Source organism: Stegodyphus dumicola, chromosome 7 (genome assembly GCF_044657685.1).
Source record: "Stegodyphus dumicola isolate Sdum_Otavi_A_Nest chromosome 7, ASM4465768v1".
Classification (NCBI taxonomy): domain Eukaryota; kingdom Metazoa; phylum Arthropoda; class Arachnida; order Araneae; family Eresidae; genus Stegodyphus; species Stegodyphus dumicola.
Genome location: NC_140774.1, coordinates 9,643,591 through 9,665,915, shown reverse-complemented (window position 1 = coordinate 9,665,915; position 22,325 = coordinate 9,643,591). Strand labels below are relative to the sequence as shown.

The 22,325-nt window shown below is 33.3% G+C and overlaps 1 protein-coding gene across 1 annotated transcript in view; it reads left to right on the top strand.

Moving 5' to 3' along the window:
* Rpt1 (26S proteasome regulatory subunit Rpt1) overlaps positions 1-21,395 on the top strand; it is a 59,715-nt gene extending 38,320 nt beyond the window's left edge. Inside the window, exons 8-10 of the mRNA XM_035376946.2 lie at positions 5,375-5,577; positions 20,279-20,375; positions 21,170-21,395. Coding sequence (XP_035232837.1) covers positions 5,375-5,577; positions 20,279-20,375; positions 21,170-21,327 — 458 coding nt within the window. The 3' untranslated portion in view covers positions 21,328-21,395. The remainder of the gene's footprint in view (positions 1-5,374; positions 5,578-20,278; positions 20,376-21,169) is intronic.
* Positions 21,396-22,325: the final 930 nt, after the last annotated feature.

Here is a 22,325-nt window from a genome sequence, read left to right as displayed (position 1 = left end):
GCCTCCTCCAGAAGTCTTTTCCAAACATCTCTACTTTTGGAAACTCTGTTCCAGCTTTTAACCTTTAAAATATTAAGTTCTTTTTTGACACAATCAATCCATCTTAGTGGGAGTTTGCCCCCGAGGTTTATTTCCCATGGGCTTTGACAGAAAGAATCTTTATTCATTCTAGCCAAATGATCAGCCCAATTTCCAATTTAAGTCTCTGTAATTTGATGAATTTTACAATATCAGGTTGCTTGTAAATTTTATTAGATTTCTGAATTACATCTTCTTATCCAAGATCCATTCACTTGGACCCCCCCCCCCAAGAATGCAACGTAAGATCTTTTGCTCAAAAATTCCCAGAGCTTCCTCATCACATAAGTCTCTGATGCATTAGTCAAGACAGATCTTATAAGACTTGCTTTCTTAAATTAAGAACTGCATCTTTAGCAGTTCTTAATTTAAGAAAGCTGGATTTTAAATAACTCTTCAGGGCACTTCTATATATTTCTGTGGCCAACACATTTTTATTATTTATCTCCCTTATCAAATAACTGAAACTGTTAACTTTTTCAAATTTATAATTGCCAATTTCTGAGTGACTAAGTGACTCAGACTTGAAGCAAGCTAAATATTTTGATTTATTTTCGTTTACAAATAAATAAATTCTTTTAGCACTTTATTCCAATGCCATAAATGCCTGTTTGAGAGCCGGTGCCCACTGCAGGCAAAATGTCATCAGCATAGCCATTATTTGAACTGAGTAAATATATTTTCTCTAATAAACATCTTTGAGTCTCTAATAACTTTTTCAGGTGCTACATTAAATAGGAGGCATGCCGATACATTCCCTTATCACACTTCATTTTTTATCTCAAGCTGTTCTGTATAATCTCCCTTTATACGTACTTGAATTATGGTTTCTTTGAGAGTCATTGCTACAAGTGCAAAACGTTTTTCTGGAATTTTCAATTCATACATTGCTTTTATGAGAGGTTCTCTGTTAATACAATCATGTGCTGTTCTAAAATTGATAAAATGATTGTGAGTCTCAATTCCAAATTCTGTGCATTTTTCAAGAATCTGTTTGAAGTTGAAAATTTGTTCAGTTATAGATCTTCCTTTCCTAAATCCACATTGATAGTCACGTATCAAGTTATCAACAGATAGCAAAAGTCTGTCAAAAAGAATAGTAGACAGAATTTTATAGGATGTGCAAAGAAGACTGATTCCTGTATAATTACTACAATCTTTTGTCACCTTTTTTGTAACATCAACTTTTTTGTGTATCATGCAAATGGCACTAAGTTTCCATTCCATTGGGATCACTCTCCCAAATATGTTGAATTAAATTCCTTTATAAGCTGTATGCAGTTAGGTCTCATAACTTTTAAAAATTCTGACAGTATATTGTCAGGTCTAGGAAATTTATTGTTTTTTAATTTTTTATAACATTATTCACTTCTATCAATGAGGGGGGATCAATAGCCTTTAAATTTCTGATTGTTGATCCATTAGGCAAGTCAGAATTCAGGTGCTTCCACTATCTTTGAAAAATTTGCCTTTTGTACCTAAAATATTGCCATTTTTCTCTCTGCACAGTTCTTGGCTTGAAACGTCTTCATCCATTATTAATCTCATGAAAGAAAGGTCTGCTTTCCCCTACTTCCTTAATATGTTCAATATCCTTTAAGAGATTTTCATGAAAGTTTTTCTTCTTAAGGCAGTGGATCATTTTTTCCTTTTTTTCTGGCTCATTTTGTATTTGACAACAGCTATTCTAGTAAATTTTCTTTCTGTCATGTTCTTATATTTGTAAGCTCGGTAGCAACTCTGCATACTAGGTCAAAGCAGTCATCACATTTTTTCTTTTTAACTTTTCCTATGACATAGTTAGTTGCCTGTTTCCATAATAGCCAATTTTGGTGAATTCCATTTTTCATCAATACTTTCCAATTTGTCCAATTTAATGTTTTTCAATTTTGTTTCCAATTCATTCTGGTACCTTTGCTTAATGTCTGTATATTTCAACAGCTGACAGTTATGTTTTTCTAATTCTACCCCTTGGTTTTTACAGGCATTAGAAATTCTTGCTGTAATTTTCATCATTACTAAGTAGTGGTCCGAGTCGAAATTTGCTCCACGATATGATCTAACTTTCAGTATGTCTGATGCATGTTTAAGATCGATTAAGACGCGATGAATCTAGTTAAAGGTGTCACAATCTGAAGATCGTCAGGTCATTTTGTGTATACGTTTGTGTGGAAAGCAAGTACTGGCCACCACCATATGATGTTCTGCAGCAAAAAATATCAACCTCTGTCCATTATTATTTGAGTCACAATGTAGGCTTGCCTTTTTTCCCAATCTTGGCATTTGCATCACCCAATGCTATTTTTATATCATGTTTGGAACTGGAAGAATACAATCCATGGATTTTTTTTTTTTTTTTTTTTTTTTCATAAATAGTATTTTTTTCTTCCTCGTCTTTGCTCTCTTTTGAGGCATGTATATTTGTAATGCTATAGTTGAAGAATTTGCCTCTCAATCTGATCTTGCTAAGCCTAGGCGATTTGGCCTCAAAATCAATGATAAGATGCCTAATCCTCTTATGATCACAACTGATCACACTGTAAAATACATTTCATTGTGATTTCTGCCACCTTGAATTCCCTGTCCAATCCATCTCATTTCCTGAAGGGCTATCAAATCAATCCTATAACTATCCATGATTTCTGTTAAAAAGGATGGACCCTTGCTTCTGTAAAGCGAGCATAAATACCATGTACTGAATCTCAAATCCTTTCCAAGTCACCTCCATATTGACAATTTAGAAAATTCTTTCTTTGATTTTGTAACAAGAGTGTTTTTTTTCCCTTTGCAGGCTTCATGCCCAAACCCCAACATGGAGGACCAGACCTCCAAATTTACAAACCTTCTGGAGGCAGGGGTGCCCAACTATACCCCTGGACACTGGGTACTCATTTTAGTCACCATTTATGACATGCATGAGCTACATTGGGACTATTCGTTTACACCCATTCAACACACTGTGTTTTTTTCCCCTTCTCTTTCTTAATAATTATATTAATTTTCTTTCTTATTGCTGTTAGGAACTGCAATTCAATTTTAAATTCCATCCAACTTATTATTGAAAATTGAGCAAATGCTCTTCTTATTCCAACCTGTAAGGATTGAAGTGGTTAAGATGCAGACAGTTTTGCAGTTTATGGAAGTTTTGAATTTAGTAAATTTGTGTCATTATCAGTTCAGAAATAGGCTGCTCCATTAGCTTGTCTCAATACACCAATCCCCTGGCGAAAATTAACGATCTTTATATATCTTTATTATTTACATTGTTTTTTTGTTTGCACTTTTCTAGCATTTATTATTCTGTGTACTCTATCTCATTTCTGGATTAGTATATGGTGGCTTATTGTCTAAGCAAAGAATTTTTTATTTTTATATTAGCATGCACCAGTTTGAATATGTATTGGCTTTTATTTATATGTATATATCTGGTTGTAAGAAATGTTTTTCCCCTCAAAATGTTCTTAATAAAGTTAGGGAAAAAAGAACATGAAAGCAGTGCCTTCAGTGTGGGTAGTAATCACCACCCAAATCCAAATTTTCTACCAGGGATTTGATAGTTTATCAAAGGCTTCAGCATAGAAACTTGGTAGCCGCAAATCCAAAAACAGATGAACCTCATTTCGAATGACCTGTGCAAAACTGAAGATAGCACTAGCAAGTTGTAGCTGCAAGTGTGAAAAAAGGTAGAAGTCCGAAGAAGCAATGTCAAGGCTATATGGTGGATGTGGCAAAACATCCCATTCAAGTTTGTACAGAGTCCACCAGTGAATGCAATGTGGTCTTTCAATATCTTGATGGAACATTACTTTTTTGTGCCGAAACTCCGTTTGACATTTTTTCTTGATAGCAGCGTCAACATGGACTAGCATCTCGTGGTATGCCTTTCTGTACTGTTTTACCTTCTTCCAGTTAATACCACAGCAGTCCCACTAGGTACGAAACATAATTCTTGTTAGTCAAATTTTGCTTTGTGACGCTGCTGGCTTGCTTCCCATATGCAGACCAACCCAATTTTCTGCCTGTGTTATTAAAGTAAATCCACTTTTCATCACAAGTGATGATCTGGTCCAGAATTTTCTTTCTGCATTGATATTTGATCAGATTAGTGCAGACCTAAACATGTCTGCCCTTATCTGCTGTCAGCTCATGCAGCACCCAGCAATTGAACTTGTACGTCAAGTTTATGCAGTGCACAGTGCGACTAATGGGCATAGCACTGACTTCCAACTCTTTAGCAAGCTCTCAAAGGGTTGCATACTGATGTTCTTCCACAAGTTCTCACAAGTGGGCCTCATCAACATCAGTGGGCCGGCCAGAGGACTCTGCTTCTTGAGAGGGATTATTCAATTATGGCAAAGCACATGAGGGCTATCTGCCTAAAAGGAGAGATGCCTTCGTGGAGAACTTTCTAAGGGAAACTGGCTCGTATATCCGTTACACATGGGGAAAACCACGAAAACGCCTGTGCAGCCAGCCCATTTGCGGGATTTGAACCTCGGACCGAACTACCAGTGTTCAGCGTCTTTACCACTTGGTTGCTGGTGGACTCTCTGCTTCTTGAATGTGATAGTCCTTGTTTTTGAACTTTTGGTATCAAACCTTTAAGGTGTCGTATGATACAACATTAATACCTAAAGCTGTACAAGTAATTTGGTGACATTCTGTTGCTGACTTTTTGCAACAAAACAAAGTAAATTATGGTTCTAATCTGGTAGCATGATAGTTCTGTTTCAGACACCTTTTGCTTAATGTTAACGATATTTTTTTTACAAATTTCACAACACAATGTTCTAAAGCACGTCTTTTTCTTTAAAATGCCAAAAATCATTTGAAAAATGTCATTAAACACGTTAACGCAAACTGTTTGAGCAGACGATATTTTCGGTGGAGGGAAACTTTTGTTAAAGCTTGGTATATATATTCTGAAACAGCTAGAATGGGTACTAGAAAGTAAAGGGAAAAAATCAAAAAATGGTATTTCAGTTTTCCATCCAGACATCTGATGCAAAAAGTTTTTGCATAAAGCTCTTAGGCATAAATAAAAAAGATTTATGTTTGCTCGAAAGAATTTAAGTCATGCTTTTAATTTTAAGACTATGCTCGAAATCATTAGAGTTATATTAATTTGTTTCTATGCCAAACTAAAATTCCTTTTTGGTCTAATTTATAAAACATGTTTTAGAGAATTTCTTTCTATATCTTAAAATGCATTAGACTTTTTAATTATTAATTCAAAGAAAGGATTTCACTCTTTATTTATTAACTAATGTTTTAAGAATCTTTTTTTCTAAAATAGGTGCTAGATTTGATGATGGTGCTGGTGGTGATAATGAAGTTCAAAGAACGATGCTTGAGCTTATCAACCAGTTAGATGGTTTTGATCCTCGTGGCAACATCAAGGTGCTCATGGCCACAAACAGACCCGATATTTTAGATCCTGCACTTATGCGTCCTGGTCGACTGGATCGAAAAATCGAATTCGGTTTACCCGATCTTGAGGTAAGTATTTCCTTTCCTAATTTTAAAATTATGTTCAATAGAACTGTCCTGGATTTTAATTTTTATGCTGAGGTTAAATGTTTTTCACCGCTGAGGTTAAATGTTTGCGTAACTTAAAATAAAATTTATTAAATTCCTGAAATTTAAATAGTACAGATTTCATTCTTCCACCCCTAGTGATTTTCAGCATAATTTTTCTTACTAAATTTCATTTAATTTGAATTGTCTGAATCTGTTGTAGGTATTTGTAGAACTTTTTAATGAATATTCAACTTACATTTAATCAGTTAATATTTGCATTGATTTTGTTTTATTGCAGTCAATGTACTACAGTCCAGATAACATACTACAGTCGAGATAAACATTACAAAGTTTATCTGGACTGTAGTATGTAAATTAATTTCTAATTTTATTTTCATTATAAAAATATTTTGATCCTTCCCTATTCAGGATTTTCTCTGTATAAAAAATTTCAAAATAAAATTAGATAAAAAAACATAAAATTCAGACTCTTTCATCAAATGTTATACATTTTACATCAGAATCATCTTATCAATATTTGAATGACTTGATGGTGCATTAAAAGATGTTATATTTTTTAATGACATCACCCCACAAAGATCTGTCAGTTTTGTTATTTCAATGGTCAGATATGGTATTTAGGTGCTTGTGTATTATGTTGCCGACAGTGCAAGTTGGCTACCATCAAATAATGAAGGCTGGTGGAGATTCCGCCAGATCTTGCACAATTCTGAAGGAATTGCTGCCTCATTATTTCATAATAAATCACTATTGGATCCGCTTCATGAAAAGGCTTTCATTAATTTCTAATATTTTGTTAGGTCCTACAATTTTACCAGAAGCTCTGTTTAAAATGCAGAGTGCAAACTTTCCACAGGTAATTATGCTAGGCTGTTACTGTTTTGTTGGCCATATTGAACTAACTGTATTATGTCCATTCACACATTCTTCTTTTAGGTTGAGTTCCCATAACTGTATTGAAAATAAGCTGATGTTTGCTGTTCTGTAGAAGGCATGTCACAAAATCATTTCTCTCAAAAATTAAATGTTTTGTTACATCACGCTTATCCATAATTGGTGCTAAATAGTGTTGCTTGATTATACGTAGGTGGTTTTTTTTTTTTTTTTTTTTTTTTTTCAACCTCTGATCGCACAGTATGATGGTCAGGTATGCGGCAGGTGGTTGGTGTGCGCAGTATTTTCTGTTGAGTTGCAGTCACGTAAACATGTCTGTCGCTATTGATTCTCCCGCCAAGTGTGAATTGCAAGCTGTTATTCATTTCTCGCAGGCAGAAGGGAACAGTGCAGCAGAAATTCATCGAAGAATGAGTCGAGTGTATGGAAACAGCTTTATGAGTGATGGCGTTGTTCGTGAATAGTATCGAAAGTTTGAAGATGGCCGAACTGATGTGCATGATGAAGGGCGTCAAGGATGCAAGTCTGTCCCTACAGACGACATTGTTCAATGAGTTGACCAAGCGGTTAAGCAAAATCGAAGGTTCACCATAAGTGAATTATCGATGAAATTTCTGGAAGTTTCAAGATCTTCCCTGTACTCTATCGTTACTGAACAGTTGCGCTACAGAAAAGTTTGCGCTCGCTGGGTCACACAGATGTTGACTGACAACCACAAAACTCGCCGAATGGTTGCAGCGTTTTAGTTTCGTGACCGTTACAATACTGACGGAGAAGAGTTTTTGAGATCCAGGTGATGAGACATGGGTTCATTATGACACGCCCGAAATGAAACTACAATCACAACTATGGATGCACACAAATTCTCCAAAGAGAACCACAAAATTCAAACAAACCTTTAACAACCGTAAGGTTATGGCAACTGTGTTTTGGGACCAAAAAGGTGTGTTGCTTGTGGAGTTTATGCAGCCTGGAACAACAATTAATGCAGATTCATATTGTGAAACTTTGCGACGCTTACAGCTATTCAAAACAAACGAAAAGGCTTCTGGAATTGTTCTGATCCACGACAATGATTGTCCTCAACAGCGCTCATGTAACCCAACGGCTCCTTCAGCAATTTCAATGGGACATTTTCGAACATCGACCATATAGTCCTGACCTAGCGCCGAGTGACTTTCATCTGTTCCCTGAACTGAAGCAGTGGCTTGGTGGGAAGCACTTCCAAAATTACGTGGAGCTGAAAGAAACCATCACAACTCACTTCCAATCATTAGCAGGGACATTTTATGAAGAGGATATTGCAAAGCTTGTTCACAGATATGACAAATACCTCAATTGTCAAGGTGATTATGTAGAGAAATAATCTGTATTGTACATTTCTTTTGGTAATAAAATCTTTTTTGTATATTCACCCGTCTTTTCTTTATAGCCCATCGGAGGTTGAAAAAAAATAGCCCTCGTATTTTATGGTCAACAGACAAATACTTAAGTACAGCTTTTTGATTACATCCCTTAATCTTCCATTTACCATCAGATATGTGAAGTCTCTCCATCGTGAAAATAATAGTGCAGAGGAATGCAAATATGGAGTGACATTGAATGTAGGTACAAATAGAATTCTGATAATTTGCACACTTTGGGGCTAAGGATTGCACCATTTAGAGAATTTTGCAGATGGTCATCACTTTCAGAGTTTCGTTTACATTTTTCCGTTTAATTTTTTACCTAAATTTACGAAATTGAGACATAAATACTTAATTATTGAATACACATATATATTTATTAGGTATTATGAATTACTGAATGCAAAACATTTACATTTTTTAATGCAATTTATAATATAGTCGTGACATAGTGAAAAGGAGAAAAATGGTAATTTTTGGTGTAAGAGAAGTATTCTTATAAGAACACACACTTAAGTATTTTGTGTACTTAAAAAAAAAGTACGGACTAAGGAAACTAAAATAGTACAGTGTCCCACAAGTAAATACCTAAAATTTTTTAAATGAGACATTTAAAAAATTTCTGGTCAACTAATGTTTATCATGCTTATGTACTAAAAACATGCTAATTTTTACTTTTTTATTTACTGTTTTATTATTTAGTTCTAGAATTTTGATTTTGTAATCCAGAATTAACTAACTGTAAGAGGGGTGACCAATTTTTTATTCACTTTTGTAACTCAAGATTTATAAATCTTCCAACCATGTTAACTTTTGGAGAGTCCCCTTCCCATTTCATGACTTTTTGTTAGTTTTTCATTTGTCCAGGTATGACAGTTATATTCAATGCACTTTAACATATGTGTGGAAGGTCTACTCAACACAGTAAGATGTTATCCAGTAGGCTTTGATATTCAGTTTGCTCTACAAATTGTGCACATCTTGCTGCTTGATTTGGATGATCTTCTTCATGAAAGGAATGCAGTAATTGAATGCGATAAGGCTTTTTTATAAGCGTTGAATCCTAGATTCTGTGAACTGTTGTCTTGGGCATATTTCGAGTCTCAAATTAGGCTCTCTTACCAAATTTCAAATTTGTTCACAGTTTTATGAATCACATTGTCTCCACGTTCAGGTTTGTTAATTTTTTTCTTCATTTTGTATTACTCCTCTAATATAAAATATCACCCCCCCCCCAAAAAAAAGAGAGAGAGATTTGTTCTTCTGTTTTCATAATTTAAGAATTCTGCAAAGGAATAAAAACAATATAAAAATTTTGATTTTTTGAAATCCCATGCGCAATAAAAATAAAGTTTATTGCACTTTTAACACATTTTAAACATCACAAACATTGATAATGCCTGAAGGTGTTTTTAAGTAGTTCCCAGTTTCTTAGCGATAATTACTTACTTTTGGGTCACCCTGTATATCCACAAATGAGATTGCTTTTTACATTCTTCAGTGGTAGCAAAAATAAAAAAAGTTTTACTGCTTATTTTTTTGGCGCGAAGGTTTGTTCTAAAATTGATACCTGTGCTGTTGTTGCTATTGTGTTTGCACACACAATTAAAAAAAAAAAAAAAGAGAGAGATTTCAGCACTTTCTGCCAGTGTTGGAATTTCTAAGGAGGAATAATTGAAACTTTATTAAAATATTTCTAGTCTTCTTTTCCTGTACCAACTTTTCGATTTTTCATGCCATGAATGTAAACAAAACAGATATGGGATCCAAGCGGCATGATTATGTCATAATGATGTAGCAATCTTGCACATGATATTGCAAAGACCTCGCTTTATGTCATCTTAAAGATGCCCAGATGTCTGTGGAATTTCTTTTTTTTTTTTTTTTTTTTTTTTTTTTTTTTGCTACCATCGCAAAGATGTCAATTTCCTGTCTTTGCCTGTACCTCTTTTTACCCAAAGATGTCACATATGTATTTTTCAAATTTCTCTGCTTTCTACCTACCCCCCCCAGAATATTTATGTGAAATTGTTATCTTAACATATAGCTGATTGAAAAGAATTAGTTTAATGAATAAGTGGTGTACAATCTTGTAAACAACTCGTATAAGATATCTAAACATTTATATTCCTGAATAATTGTTTCCTTCTTGATTGAAATTATTTTTAACAAACTAAACTTAAAAATGCTAACGAATATGCTGGCCATCCCATATGTGCAATCCCTTCACTCTCCAGGTAGTCATTGATGATATCAGCTCTATGAGGACGTGCACTATCGTCCATTAAAATAAAAGTAGGACCAACTGCTGCAGCGTACAATTTCACAATGGGTTCTAAGACTTGATCTCAATACTGGACAGCCGTCAAAGAACCCCGTTTAAAGATGTTCAGTTCGGTGCGGTATCCCAATGCAATCCCTACCCACACCATAATGCTTCTGCCTTAGAATGCGTGATTCGGTGATGCTTTGGGACTGATTGCATGTTCTTTGTTCATGCCATATTTTTATACGCTTGTCTGGCTCCAGAGCAAATCTTGACTCATCAGTAAACATAACATTGTCCCAGTCAAATACATTCCAATTGACATCTTCATATCTACAGTAGCTACAGATATTGCCTTACCAATGGACGCTGTAACCATAGATGTCACATGTGTGGAGGTCGCTCTGCGATTGCGCTTGGCTACAATAGCAATATATTGATCTTCCGTGGGAGTTGTAACCCTTGGGCGACTGGCTAGAGGCCTTCGGACAACTGTCTGTGTGGTTTGGAATTGTTTCCATAGACATGAAATTACGGAATGATGAACACCGAAGAAAAGAGCAACATCTGTGATCAACTGTCCTGCTTCATTGCACCCCACAGCATGCCAGCGCTCAGAATCTTCCATTCGTCTTCTGGAAGTCAAAGAAACACGTAGGTCTTGAAAACAAATTGTACGAAAGTTTTAAACACCTTCTATCAGCATTTAGAATCAACTTCTCTAACCCTTCATAAAGCTGTCTTCTTATAAGACTGCCTTTTTTGCATATTTCTTGACATGAGAGCATGACTGACTGTTACCTAACATATTTGTATACTTCCAACTACCTCTGCAGCGAATTGCATTGTCTCCAATTCTGATTGGCTTCCGGAAATTAGAAATTTTCCTCTCTGTGCTTAACTTTTGGAAGTGAGTTCTGTAAACATATGGGTTACAGCTTATTTGTTTAATATAAAAGAAGTAATAGATGCTACAGAAAAAAAAAACTGATGGCATAGCAAGTTATTTATATTAATTAGCATTTGTTATGAAATGGAAAAACTGGCATTAGTTATTTCTAAGAAACAGTATAGCTTTGGCAGGATTTTCTTTGTTGGAGGGCCATAGATCCGATTTGATAAACTTCAGAGCTGAGAAGAGTCTTTCCACACTAACTTGAGTAGGAGGAAGAGCTGTTACTGTTAGAGATAACTTCTTTTAACTTTTCAGGATAGACTTTTATAAGTTCTGAAAGAGGTGTCTAGCAAGCGCAATCATATTTCTCTATTTCTCCTTAGGCCGTATAGAAATCTTGTTTGTATTTTTTCATTTTGATATCTACAGGCTCTTTTTATTTTCATACGCTTTGTCTTAGCCTTTTCAATATTACCCAAAAATATTTCTCAAAATCTAATTCATCAATGGAAGAGGATGATACAGTCTCAATTGCAATGTCTGCAGTTTGACTGTCCTGATTCGAATTCTCCAATTGTTCTGAGAATAATTTCATTCTTAATGAAAGTTCATAGATGACTTTTTTTGCCTTTTTAATTTGTTCGTCATCCAAGAAAATTCAGTGTTTCGAATCTCCGTATGTTGAACCCAGCAAGATTTCATTGTCTAGTAAACTAGTTTCTCTTTTCTTCATTAAAGAAATTATTCCTTTTGCAATAAACCCTCCATTTCAGAAAGAACAAACATCCCATTCTCACCTCCTGTCAGTTCTTCAAATTGCAGCTTTTTTGTGGCTATATATGGTATAGAAAGAAGAGTTTCCAATTCTGCAAGATCATTCCATAATCTTTCTGTTAGTGAAACATTAGGGTTATCTACATCTTCTTAAAAAGTTCTTAACCTTTTGAGGCCAGGGCTTTAGTAGCAGTAAAAGCTGCCAAAGGACGGGGAATCTTGAACCGAATGCTTTCCCCCTTTAAAGAAATCACCTATTTGCAACAAAGATTCTTGTGTGTAGTTTAATGGATTCTCAGAGGGGTGCGTCTGTGTCGCTAAAGAAAGCCCTTTGAAAGAGATAAGTGGTTAAAACCCTAGGGACGTCAAATTTGACATTTCACCCCACTTTTCAGCCTGGAAAATGGGGGAAAAAAGACATGGCCACTTAAGTGGACAACCCCGTCTTTTCAAAGAGAGGACTCTATGGCCACTATAATGGCCATCCCGTATTCAAAAGGTTAATTCTAATAAAAACCTCTTTACTATTAAATATGTACTTTCTTATCACGTTGCTTTATCAAGCTCTTTTTCCTGCTCACTTCCTAAGAATGGCATCAATTTTAGGAGTTCTTGCTGCTATTGCTGCTTACCTAAATTTACCAGTGAGATTTTCAACTAAATGAATCAGTTTAATCACTAATAGCAAATATCACATCCATCCTCCTCCCTTATATTGTTTATTAAAAGGTCAATAAAATAGAAAATGACTATTTATTAATGTATACAGTCCATAAATAAAAATAATAACTCAGCTTGTCATTAATTTTTTTCAATTCATTTTAATTGCATTTCAAATTCAAACTGTCCATGGAGTCAGAGTCGACCTATTTTTAACATCTCCAGCTCCAACTCCTTTTACCCCAAAATCTCTCCGACTCTGCAGGCCTGGTATATATTTATTTAATACTTGTGTCATGCACATACTCAGTAAGGGAAAGCTACCAACCTGTCCGAAGAACAGTTAAGCCTCTATCTGAAAGGAGTGAGGAGAAAATCTGGCAACAAGAAGAAGAAGCGTGCTTGATGCGAGAAGGACGGCATGCTCGTGTGAAAAAATTTGAATTTAGTTTTCTGTATTCCAAGAATTTTTTTTTTTTTTTTTTTTGTTAAGAACGGAAAGATGCAATGTATTACTTGTGCGTTTGATGTAATTGTGAATAAAAACAATACTTTGTGAAAAGATAATGTGTATTTACAAAATGAAAATATAGCTCATGTTATTGTTAAACCTGCATAAGTGTGCCAGTTTGTTTCCTGCGAATAGAGTTGACTAATAACATTCATAAGTTGGAAACGAACCGACAAAGATTAATTTATCCAGGATCGTGACAACTTGTATAGATGAAGTTTAAATTTTATTTTGTGTTGTATTAAATTCTGCATATTTAATTAAACAATGTTCAATTTCCCTATCCCTTTCTTTTCCATGCATTTTGAATAACAGTAAACTCTCGCTACAACGATACCCGATACAACAATAACTCCCTCTACTACAATAATGTTTTGTGGTCCCGGTGATTTTGTATATAAACTAATGTTAATCTCCCATCAATATTGCTATATTCTCTAGAACAATGAACCTCTGTAAAACGATTTTTTCAATCTAAATTTCAGTATTATTTTCTCCCTTTATAATAGAATTTTGATTTTCAAATGCTTTTTTTCTTTTTTTTTTTTTTTTTTTTTTTTTTTTTTTTTTTTTTTTTTTTGTTATTTTTTCCGTCTATTAAGACTCATTGTGGATATTCAACTTATCCCTGAATAAATAGCTATTGTTCAGATTTCAAAACAGATGAAGACCACCCTTTTGGGAATTGGAGTGGGTGAGGGGGGTGAAGTGTAAATGTATGCCTAGTCTCATTTCCCAGTAAGCTTTGGAATTCTGATAAGGTTTAAGGACATCTAGACCTGTCTGGTCACCTTGTCACAGAACAAGTGCCCTTTGTTAGAGGAACAGGGGGAGATGGAGGCGGGGTGTTGTTAAGTGACGTACTGAAAAGTGAGTTCACAGATTGTTTTATAGTCTTTAATGATTTTGAGTTCTACGCAAAACATTTGGTTTAAACTTGTCTTTCTTTCACGCGATATTGTTCCCTAAGATGGCAGGGCAAAAGCAACTATCTTTTCGAGATAAACTGAACGTTATCAATGATATTGATGAGGGAATGAAGCAGATTGATGCGGCTAAGAAACATGGATTATCGCAACCTACAGTTGCAACGTTCCTAAAGAAGAGAAAGCAAATCGAAGATGCTGTAACTTCAAATGAAATTAACCCAGAGCGAAAACAACTGAAAGTTGCAACAAATGAAAACATTGATGCTGCTGTTTTAAAATGGTTTCAAGAGATGAGAGCAACAAATGTCCCAATAAATGGACCTTTATTATGTGCAACAGCACGGAAATTTGCAGCAATGCTAGGGAACGAAACTTTCAAAGCTAGCAATGGTTGGTTAATGCGTTTTCGAGATCGTCATGGAATAACTTTCCAAGAAGTTCACGGAGAGAAAAAGTCAGCCCCGATAAACGACGCAAATGAATGGCGGCAAAACAAGATGAAAGAAATCTTAGAAAAGTATGCTCCAGAAGACATTTATAATGCAGATGAAGCTGGGCTGTTTTTCCAACTCCTACCCGATCGAACATTGGCATTCAAGGATGAAAGTGTTATGGAGGGAAGAAATCAAAGCAGAGACTGACTGTTCTTTTGTGTACAAATAGCACAGGAACGCATAGAATACAACCTCTCGTCATTGGTAAATCATTGAAGCCAAGGTGCTTTAAGAACATGAAAAGTCTTCCCATGGAGTATAAAGCAAATAAGAAGGCTTGGATGACATCTAAATTTCTTTCCAAATGGTTACAGAAGTTAGACAATGAAATGAAGAGAAAGAAAAAAATTGTTTTGTTGATAGATAACTGCGGTGCTCACACGTCTTTTCCAAAGCTACAAAATATCGAAATCGCTTTTTTCCCTGCCAATTGCACTTCAATTTTACAGCCTCTTGATATGGGCATAATTAAGTGCTTCAAAGGATATTACAGAAAACGGTTGGTGGACTCCATACATGTAAACTTTGAAAATAAAGTAGAAGACCCTTTCAAAGCTGTAAATGTCAAGGAAGCGTGTGACAATATTGCTGGAAGTTGGTGGGAAGTAACAGAAAAAACCATTCAGAATTGCTGGAAAAAGGCTGGTCTTTGTGTTATGGAAGATAAGAAATCTGATAATGATGAAAATTCCATAGACAATGATCTCTGAGATGATCAAGAATGTGTTTTGCACATCAAAAAATCCGTATCCCAACTTGAGGAAAAGAGCGGTAAAAAGTTTGGAATTAGTATAAAAGACTGTTTAACAGCAGATGATGATCTTATGGTTTTCGCAGGAGTTACTGATGAGATAGGAAACAATGATGAAGATGATGATTGATGATGATATTTATGATGATGATAATACAGGTCCATCGCAGTCCTTATTGTCATCCCAAGAAGCTCTTCAATCTGTGAATTCTCTACGGACATTTTTTTCAAGCCTTCCGTCGACAAATGAAAAACATTTTCGTGCACTAGACTCAATGCATACAGTATTGGTGAACTTAACAGTTAAAAAAATCAATAAACAAACAAAAATATTGGATTATTTTCAATAAAGAGTGTTTTCAGGTATGAGAATATTTCTGTGCTTATTTTCTGAATTTATCTTATTTATTTATTTTTTTAGTATTTAAACCACTATTATTAGTATTTTACAAATTAATTTCTTCTAAATATAGACTTAAAAGTTGTATGTTATGCACCTTAAACTAATAATAATTAAAAAAAAACTCTTATTAAATGCTCAAAATATGTGAGCCCTCAATATAACAATATGCCTTTCTACAACAATATATTTATTTGGTCCCTAAAATATTGTTGTAAGGAGGTTTCACTGTATATGTCATTTTTATTCACTGTGTGAATAACATGCTACCTGAGGAATTTTGTATAAATTGTCAATTTTGTACCCTTTGAGATTTAGAATTTCACGTAGTAATGGCAGATGTTTGCACAGTAATCAAAAGTTTTCTAATTCTGAAAGTTCTCCCCCCCCAATTCATTGTCATATATAATACCACAGAAGGGACAGACACTTAAAGGTAGTAGGCAAAATATATGATTTCCCACATTCATTACAATTTTTTTTTTTTTCTCTCTCTCTCTCTCTCTGTATGTTTTCATGTTTTTATCATGGGATATCATCATTTATATGGAAAATATATGAGAAAGATATGTTTTTTGTTTAATGTCATTAATAGTTACCTGAATGTTCTGAATGATTCATTTCCTCCCTCCCCCAAGAATATCTCAGCATTAGATATAATTTTTTTGCATAAAAACTGTGCATTCATTTTCTAGAAACCATAAGTAATATTTACTGAAGATAGCTCTTATTATAAGTATGTAAAATAAAAGGGGATCTGTTTAATTTAAAAATATTTCTAAGCATTTACTGATATATATTTCACTTATGAACTAATTTACAAAATCATGTTTGGAACATTTTTTTAGATGAAACTTCTAGGTTTCATTTGGAATTCAATCCATCTACTAAGTTTCGTTTGGAAATATAATCAACATAACTAAAATTAATATTTACTGTGAATTTTTAGTAAAAGTAAACTAATCTATGATTTTTATTCAGTTAATTGAAATTTAGAATAACCCTTATAACAAATTACTAATCTGAATCCCATTATCGTAAGACAACTTTAAATTATTACAAGAAAATTTTACGTTCAATAAAAAGCATCATATATCAGTCTTATGTAGAATAAGGAATGTTTTAAATAGAGTAGTTAATAAATAACAAATTGAAACAAAAAGGGTTAATTTCATGTGAATAAACTCCTGAAAAGTTTACAAATTGGTAGAATTATTTATTTTTGATGGTACCTTTACATATCTTCTAACAAAGTTCAAAATTAAAAGAATTTAAGATTTAATTATTTAAAAAAAGATTTTAACACTTAAAATTTTATTTATGTAAACACATTAATATCATCACTTTGAATAATATCATACTTCACTAATAAAATCACTTTAAAGGAATGTAATATTTGCAATTTGTTGCAACTCTGTGATTCGATGCAAAATTTTTCCCTCCTCCACCACCACACAGTTTCTACATGCATTTTATTTTTTAACCACTGCTTCAGTTATCCTCATTAAAACTAGTAATACAAAAGTGTCAATTTATTATCCCAGTCAATCATCTTTTAGTTTTAGTCATTTTTTTTTAAAGAATAGCTTTTATGCAGAAAAATTGCATTTGCATACTATAATACAGCTAATGCATTTCTACAAGCATTTTTCCTAAGGGTGTTAATTTAGCAAAATTTTTAAACAATAATTGAATACTTATTCTAAAGTATTAATTGAAATTAATATAAAGATTATTTTTATTGAATTTATATTTTATTTGATACATTTACTTTAGATTAATGTAAAATGGGATAGATTAATAATAAATTTTTTAAATCTAATCATTGGGAAATCATTAGTTTTGAAAGAGTTAAAAAGTCTATTTGCTCTGTAAATCTAGTGCTGATAAACTATGAAGAAACTTAGAATGGTCGCATCAAAAAGTGGTTATTTTATGACATGTCATCAATGTCAACAAATTGGCAATATGTAACAGCAAATATTCTGCAGCTGCGCTACTTCACAAAAACTTCCAAAAAGCTACCACCACCACATTGCAACTTCTCTGACCTGCTTGCAATGTGACATCATGTGCTGCCTGGTGACAGCTTAAAGGAGCATATAAGTTTGAAGTCAGCATTTGAGAATTGTACACATTCTTTAATATTCACAATATATGCCTAAATTTAATATAAGAAAATAACACAACATATACCCACAAGTAGACATTTAATTGAAACAAAAAAAAAATTAGAGATTTGTAGTCTGTGTGTATTGAAAAAAAAAAAGTGTGCTGATGCACTTGCAGAAAATGCTGAATGACTTCAGTAACATTTATTAATGTAGTTTTATTTAAAAGTTTGTTTACACATGTATCTGAGAAAAAGTTGCTGACAAGTTTGCAGCTATGACTGATTTTCCAAGAATCAAAATCACATTCGTTTACTGCCAGGTGCAAGTGAAGCTTACGGACATCTACAGAGTAAGTGACTGTGGGTTACCAAAATTCTGTTTAGTCTTCCATTAACTGAAAAAGAATTATTGCCTTAAATGCTGAAGTGATTAGAGGACGTTTCACAAATTACTTGATAACTGTAGGTGCCAAAATTTTTAAATCGTACATATTGAAAATACAACTAAATGCTTCTTTGTCATTGTTTTGGATAGCCTCACAAAATGAGGAATTCTTCATCAATTAATTATACAGCTGGAAAACTAAAGGAGTACTTGCAGATTTTTGAGGCAACATCATAAATTATCTATAAAGGTAGCCTTGATGCTGTTTAGTATGGTAACCCTTATTTTTTTAATGTATTTTCATCTGTCCTCCCCTTTTTTTAATGTATTAGCTTTTCCCATTCAGTTCTTCTTTATTTTGATAATCCATCTGCTCTTTTAAATTTATATTTTATCTATAAAAGTAATGTTCTCTAATAATGTTTCTCCTTGTGTTTTCGTCACATGGGCCTCATGTCTTTTGTGCATTAGCTTTTTCGTTCAGTTCTTCATTAGTGTGATATTCTATCCACTCTTTTAAATTTATATTTCAACTATTATAGTTATGGAAGCCTTCGTATTTTCTATATGTTTTCTTCCTGTGTGCCTCGTGTCCTAGCTAATCACGCTGAGTTCTTCTGATATTCATTTACTCTCTTAAATTTATATTTTATCTAGAAATATGTTAACTCAATTTGCCATCAATTCAGCTCTGTTCTTCCTAGGAGAGGAAATACTGCAACTCATCAGGATTTTAGAGAACAGTCATGAAATTAAACTTTATTAGAAACTTACGTGGTATTGTGCATTTAAACTGTGCCTAAAACAGAAGAGCAACTCTGAGAGAAAGCATGGTAAAAAATTTGCTTTTTGACTGCATTACATTTTATATATTGTTGGTTAGAAGAAAAGTCATCAATAAAGGGAAGTCAGAAATATCTGTAACAATACAGCCTTTGACTAGAGCAACTTTAACAAGCAGGTTTACTCAAAACGTGTTGGCAACACAGTGCTTGCCATTCAGTTATCTAAATTCTGAATTTTAGATATTTGGACAACAAACAATTGTGATTACAATGGATAATGTTTCAAAAAATTCTTGTTTTAGCTTTGCCATCTTATTAATTACACAAATTATGAAATTAAACTTTTGACAAAAATTCAGTGACATCTGCAGATGAATCAATTTTCGAATGCTTCAAGCATACAATGAACTATTTTCTGACCCTATTATCTTCATATAATCTATCCAATCACAGCATGCTATGCATTCATCTACAACCTCTGTTTGTATCTAACCTTTTTAATTCTTGAGTTTGTATTTCGAGTTGTAAGCAGAATACGCATTCTTCTCTTCGAGTTGACAGATCATGAAAAGATCCAAGCAGTGCTCCTCGCACAATGATTGGTACTAAGAAAATAATTTCGCTTCATTTTTTTCCCAACAACTTATTTAAGTTGCACTACAATAATTCCTAGTTTTCTTTTGCCTGGCTTGCAATATTTATGAAAAACAGGCTGTGGCAATTTTTTTTTCTAAATCTTTTGGTAATAAAATAAATTGTTAGAATACTTCAATCCATGTGAATTAACATTAATTGCATACAATTACATATATTCATTTGTATTATTACTGTAACCACCTCACAATGTCCGCTGAACTCCCCTTTTTCTGAAATATTCCTTTAGAGTGAAAAAGATTTCTGACCCTGCCACAAAATATCTTATCTGGTATGCTGAAGAAAAATTAGAGAATCTGCTAAAATTGTTGAAATCAACGAGTCTTTTTGTATGGATTGCCACATGGATCTTGTCTAAACAGTAAATATTAAGATGCATTTGCTGTGAGACAGGATGATCTGTTTGTTTGAAATTTGTAACAGAGACGCTAAAACACATTTATAAAACATTTCATCTAGATTTCTTTCTCACTGTATTAACATGGCAAAAGGGAAAGTACCAAGAAAAATATTTCAGAGATGTTCTTACAGTTGGATATTTATGGCTGTCAAAAATTTATCTTCTCTCTCTTTAGATTGATGAGAGGTTGGTAAATTGTTTGCCTCAAGATCCGTAACTGCTGCCAAAGTTTTCAAAATTTTAAAACTCAAGAAGTCATCTGTTATGAAGGCTTTAGAATAGTGTTTCAAATTGTGCTGTTTTATATCTTTTGCAATTTATTCAATTCTGATCATTTTTCAGGGAAGGACGCACATTTTCAGGATACATGCAAGATCAATGAGTGTGGAACGTGACATCAGGTTTGAGTTGCTTGCCCGTTTGTGTCCCAACAGCACAGGTAAGAAATTCTGATATTTTGATTGATTGTTTAAATACAATAAAAGCCTGACTATCTGGATCACCTGAACAACCAGAGTATATTATACTTTTTTAAATTTTTCTCCTGAAAAAATGAGGTTTGTGAAACATTATAGAGCACATATAGAGTACTGCTGCTAAGCAGTGTGATTTAATGCCAATAATGGATAAGAACAACATCACAATGCAATCATAAGATCTTAGCCTTGATATTATGTAAACCCAATTAATTCTAAATAGCTGGTTTCGATTTTGTAAAGTTTTCCCTGGCATAAAAATTATGATAGTGATTTAAGTATTTTATTGCTGTAACTTGTATCTCTTAATTATTTAACTAAATATAGAATAATATATTGACAAATGTAGGATGATATATTTATATATCCTCCTAGGATGATTGGTGTATGTTTGGTGACATCTCTGCCAACTTTTATGCTCAACAGGATTTCATAATCAGATAAAACATTTTATTTTCATTGTAAGACCTACAAAATGCATTGGCTTTTACATCATAAATGTATTGCTTCTACCCAAAATCCTGCATAATTTTAAATGTAAACCTGAAATTTCTTCTCCCCATTCATTTGCCTTTTCGACTGTAAACTGCATTTCTTGCATGCTCGAGTATCTTAAATTTTTACATAGTTAGCATTGGCATTTCCCAAGTTTTCCAAATAATCAAGCTTTTATGGAAGTGTTTTTGGATTTGTCTCTCTCTCTCTCTTTTTTTTACCCAAAGAAAAGTTTCAAATTTTATATAATTAATTATTTTAGGAGCTGAAATTCGTAGCGTGTGCACAGAAGCTGGAATGTTTGCCATTAGAGCTCGACGTAAAATTGCAACCGAAAAGGACTTTCTGGAAGCTATTAACAAAGTCATTAAATCATATGCAAAATTCAGTGCTACACCTAGATATATGACCTATAATTAATTTCATTAGTAATTTATAAATTTTGTGTTTCAGAGGGTAAAAAAATAAATAAAATTTTACATACAAAACAGTTTGTTTTCTATTATTACCTGTTGCTTATTAATTATTTTAATGATTATAAAAATTTTTACTTAATTTTATATTGATTAAATTCACCTTATGTGTCATTTCTCACACCTATCTTCCCCTACTACAAAAGCACTCGAGGATTGTTGCCTTACAAATATTTTAAATGTTTCCATATCACTCACATTATACATTTATAATGCAATCATGTATCTATAATCCATTCATATTTATAATGTAATCATGTCCATGACTTCTTAGTGATTCGCTCCCTAAGTCTAGCTATGTGGCAGTCAGCATCGCTAACAATTATGCCGACCAGGGCAATAGTATACGAAACACAATTTATTTGTGCTTTCATCCACTTGAATTATAAACATTAAAAGATTGGTTAGAACAATGATAGCATCTGGAAGGAATTGATATTTTAACAGCTAACTTTAATTCTTACATTTTAAAGTGCCATTTTGCTTGTTTTTCCATTAGTAAAATTGTCAATGACATTCTACAAATTTGATTCATTATTTTAATTCCATGTCTGTAGGCAGTACAGTGTTTACTAATTTTTAGGCCTTGGGTACTTGTATCTAGAAAAACTTTTCTCACAACGAGTATACAGCAAGAGGGTTGTAAAATTCAAAGTAGAATTAAAATAGTTGGAATTGCATTTTGAAGATTTTATTTTAGAATTTAAAAAGAAAAAAATTTATTTTGGAATAAATTACAAAAGTTTTAATCAACTGCCTTTCCATATATCATTTTTGTATTCACAAGCAGTAACAGAAATGAAACTCTGAAGTATTTCTCTCTCATTAAGTAACGGTTCCTTATTTATATCATTCATATTTACTATTCAAAAGTTTCAACTGAGTTAAGAAGGCTCAGCAAGGTGAAGCTATTAAAATTTCTAATTTCTTTGAATACTAAAATAA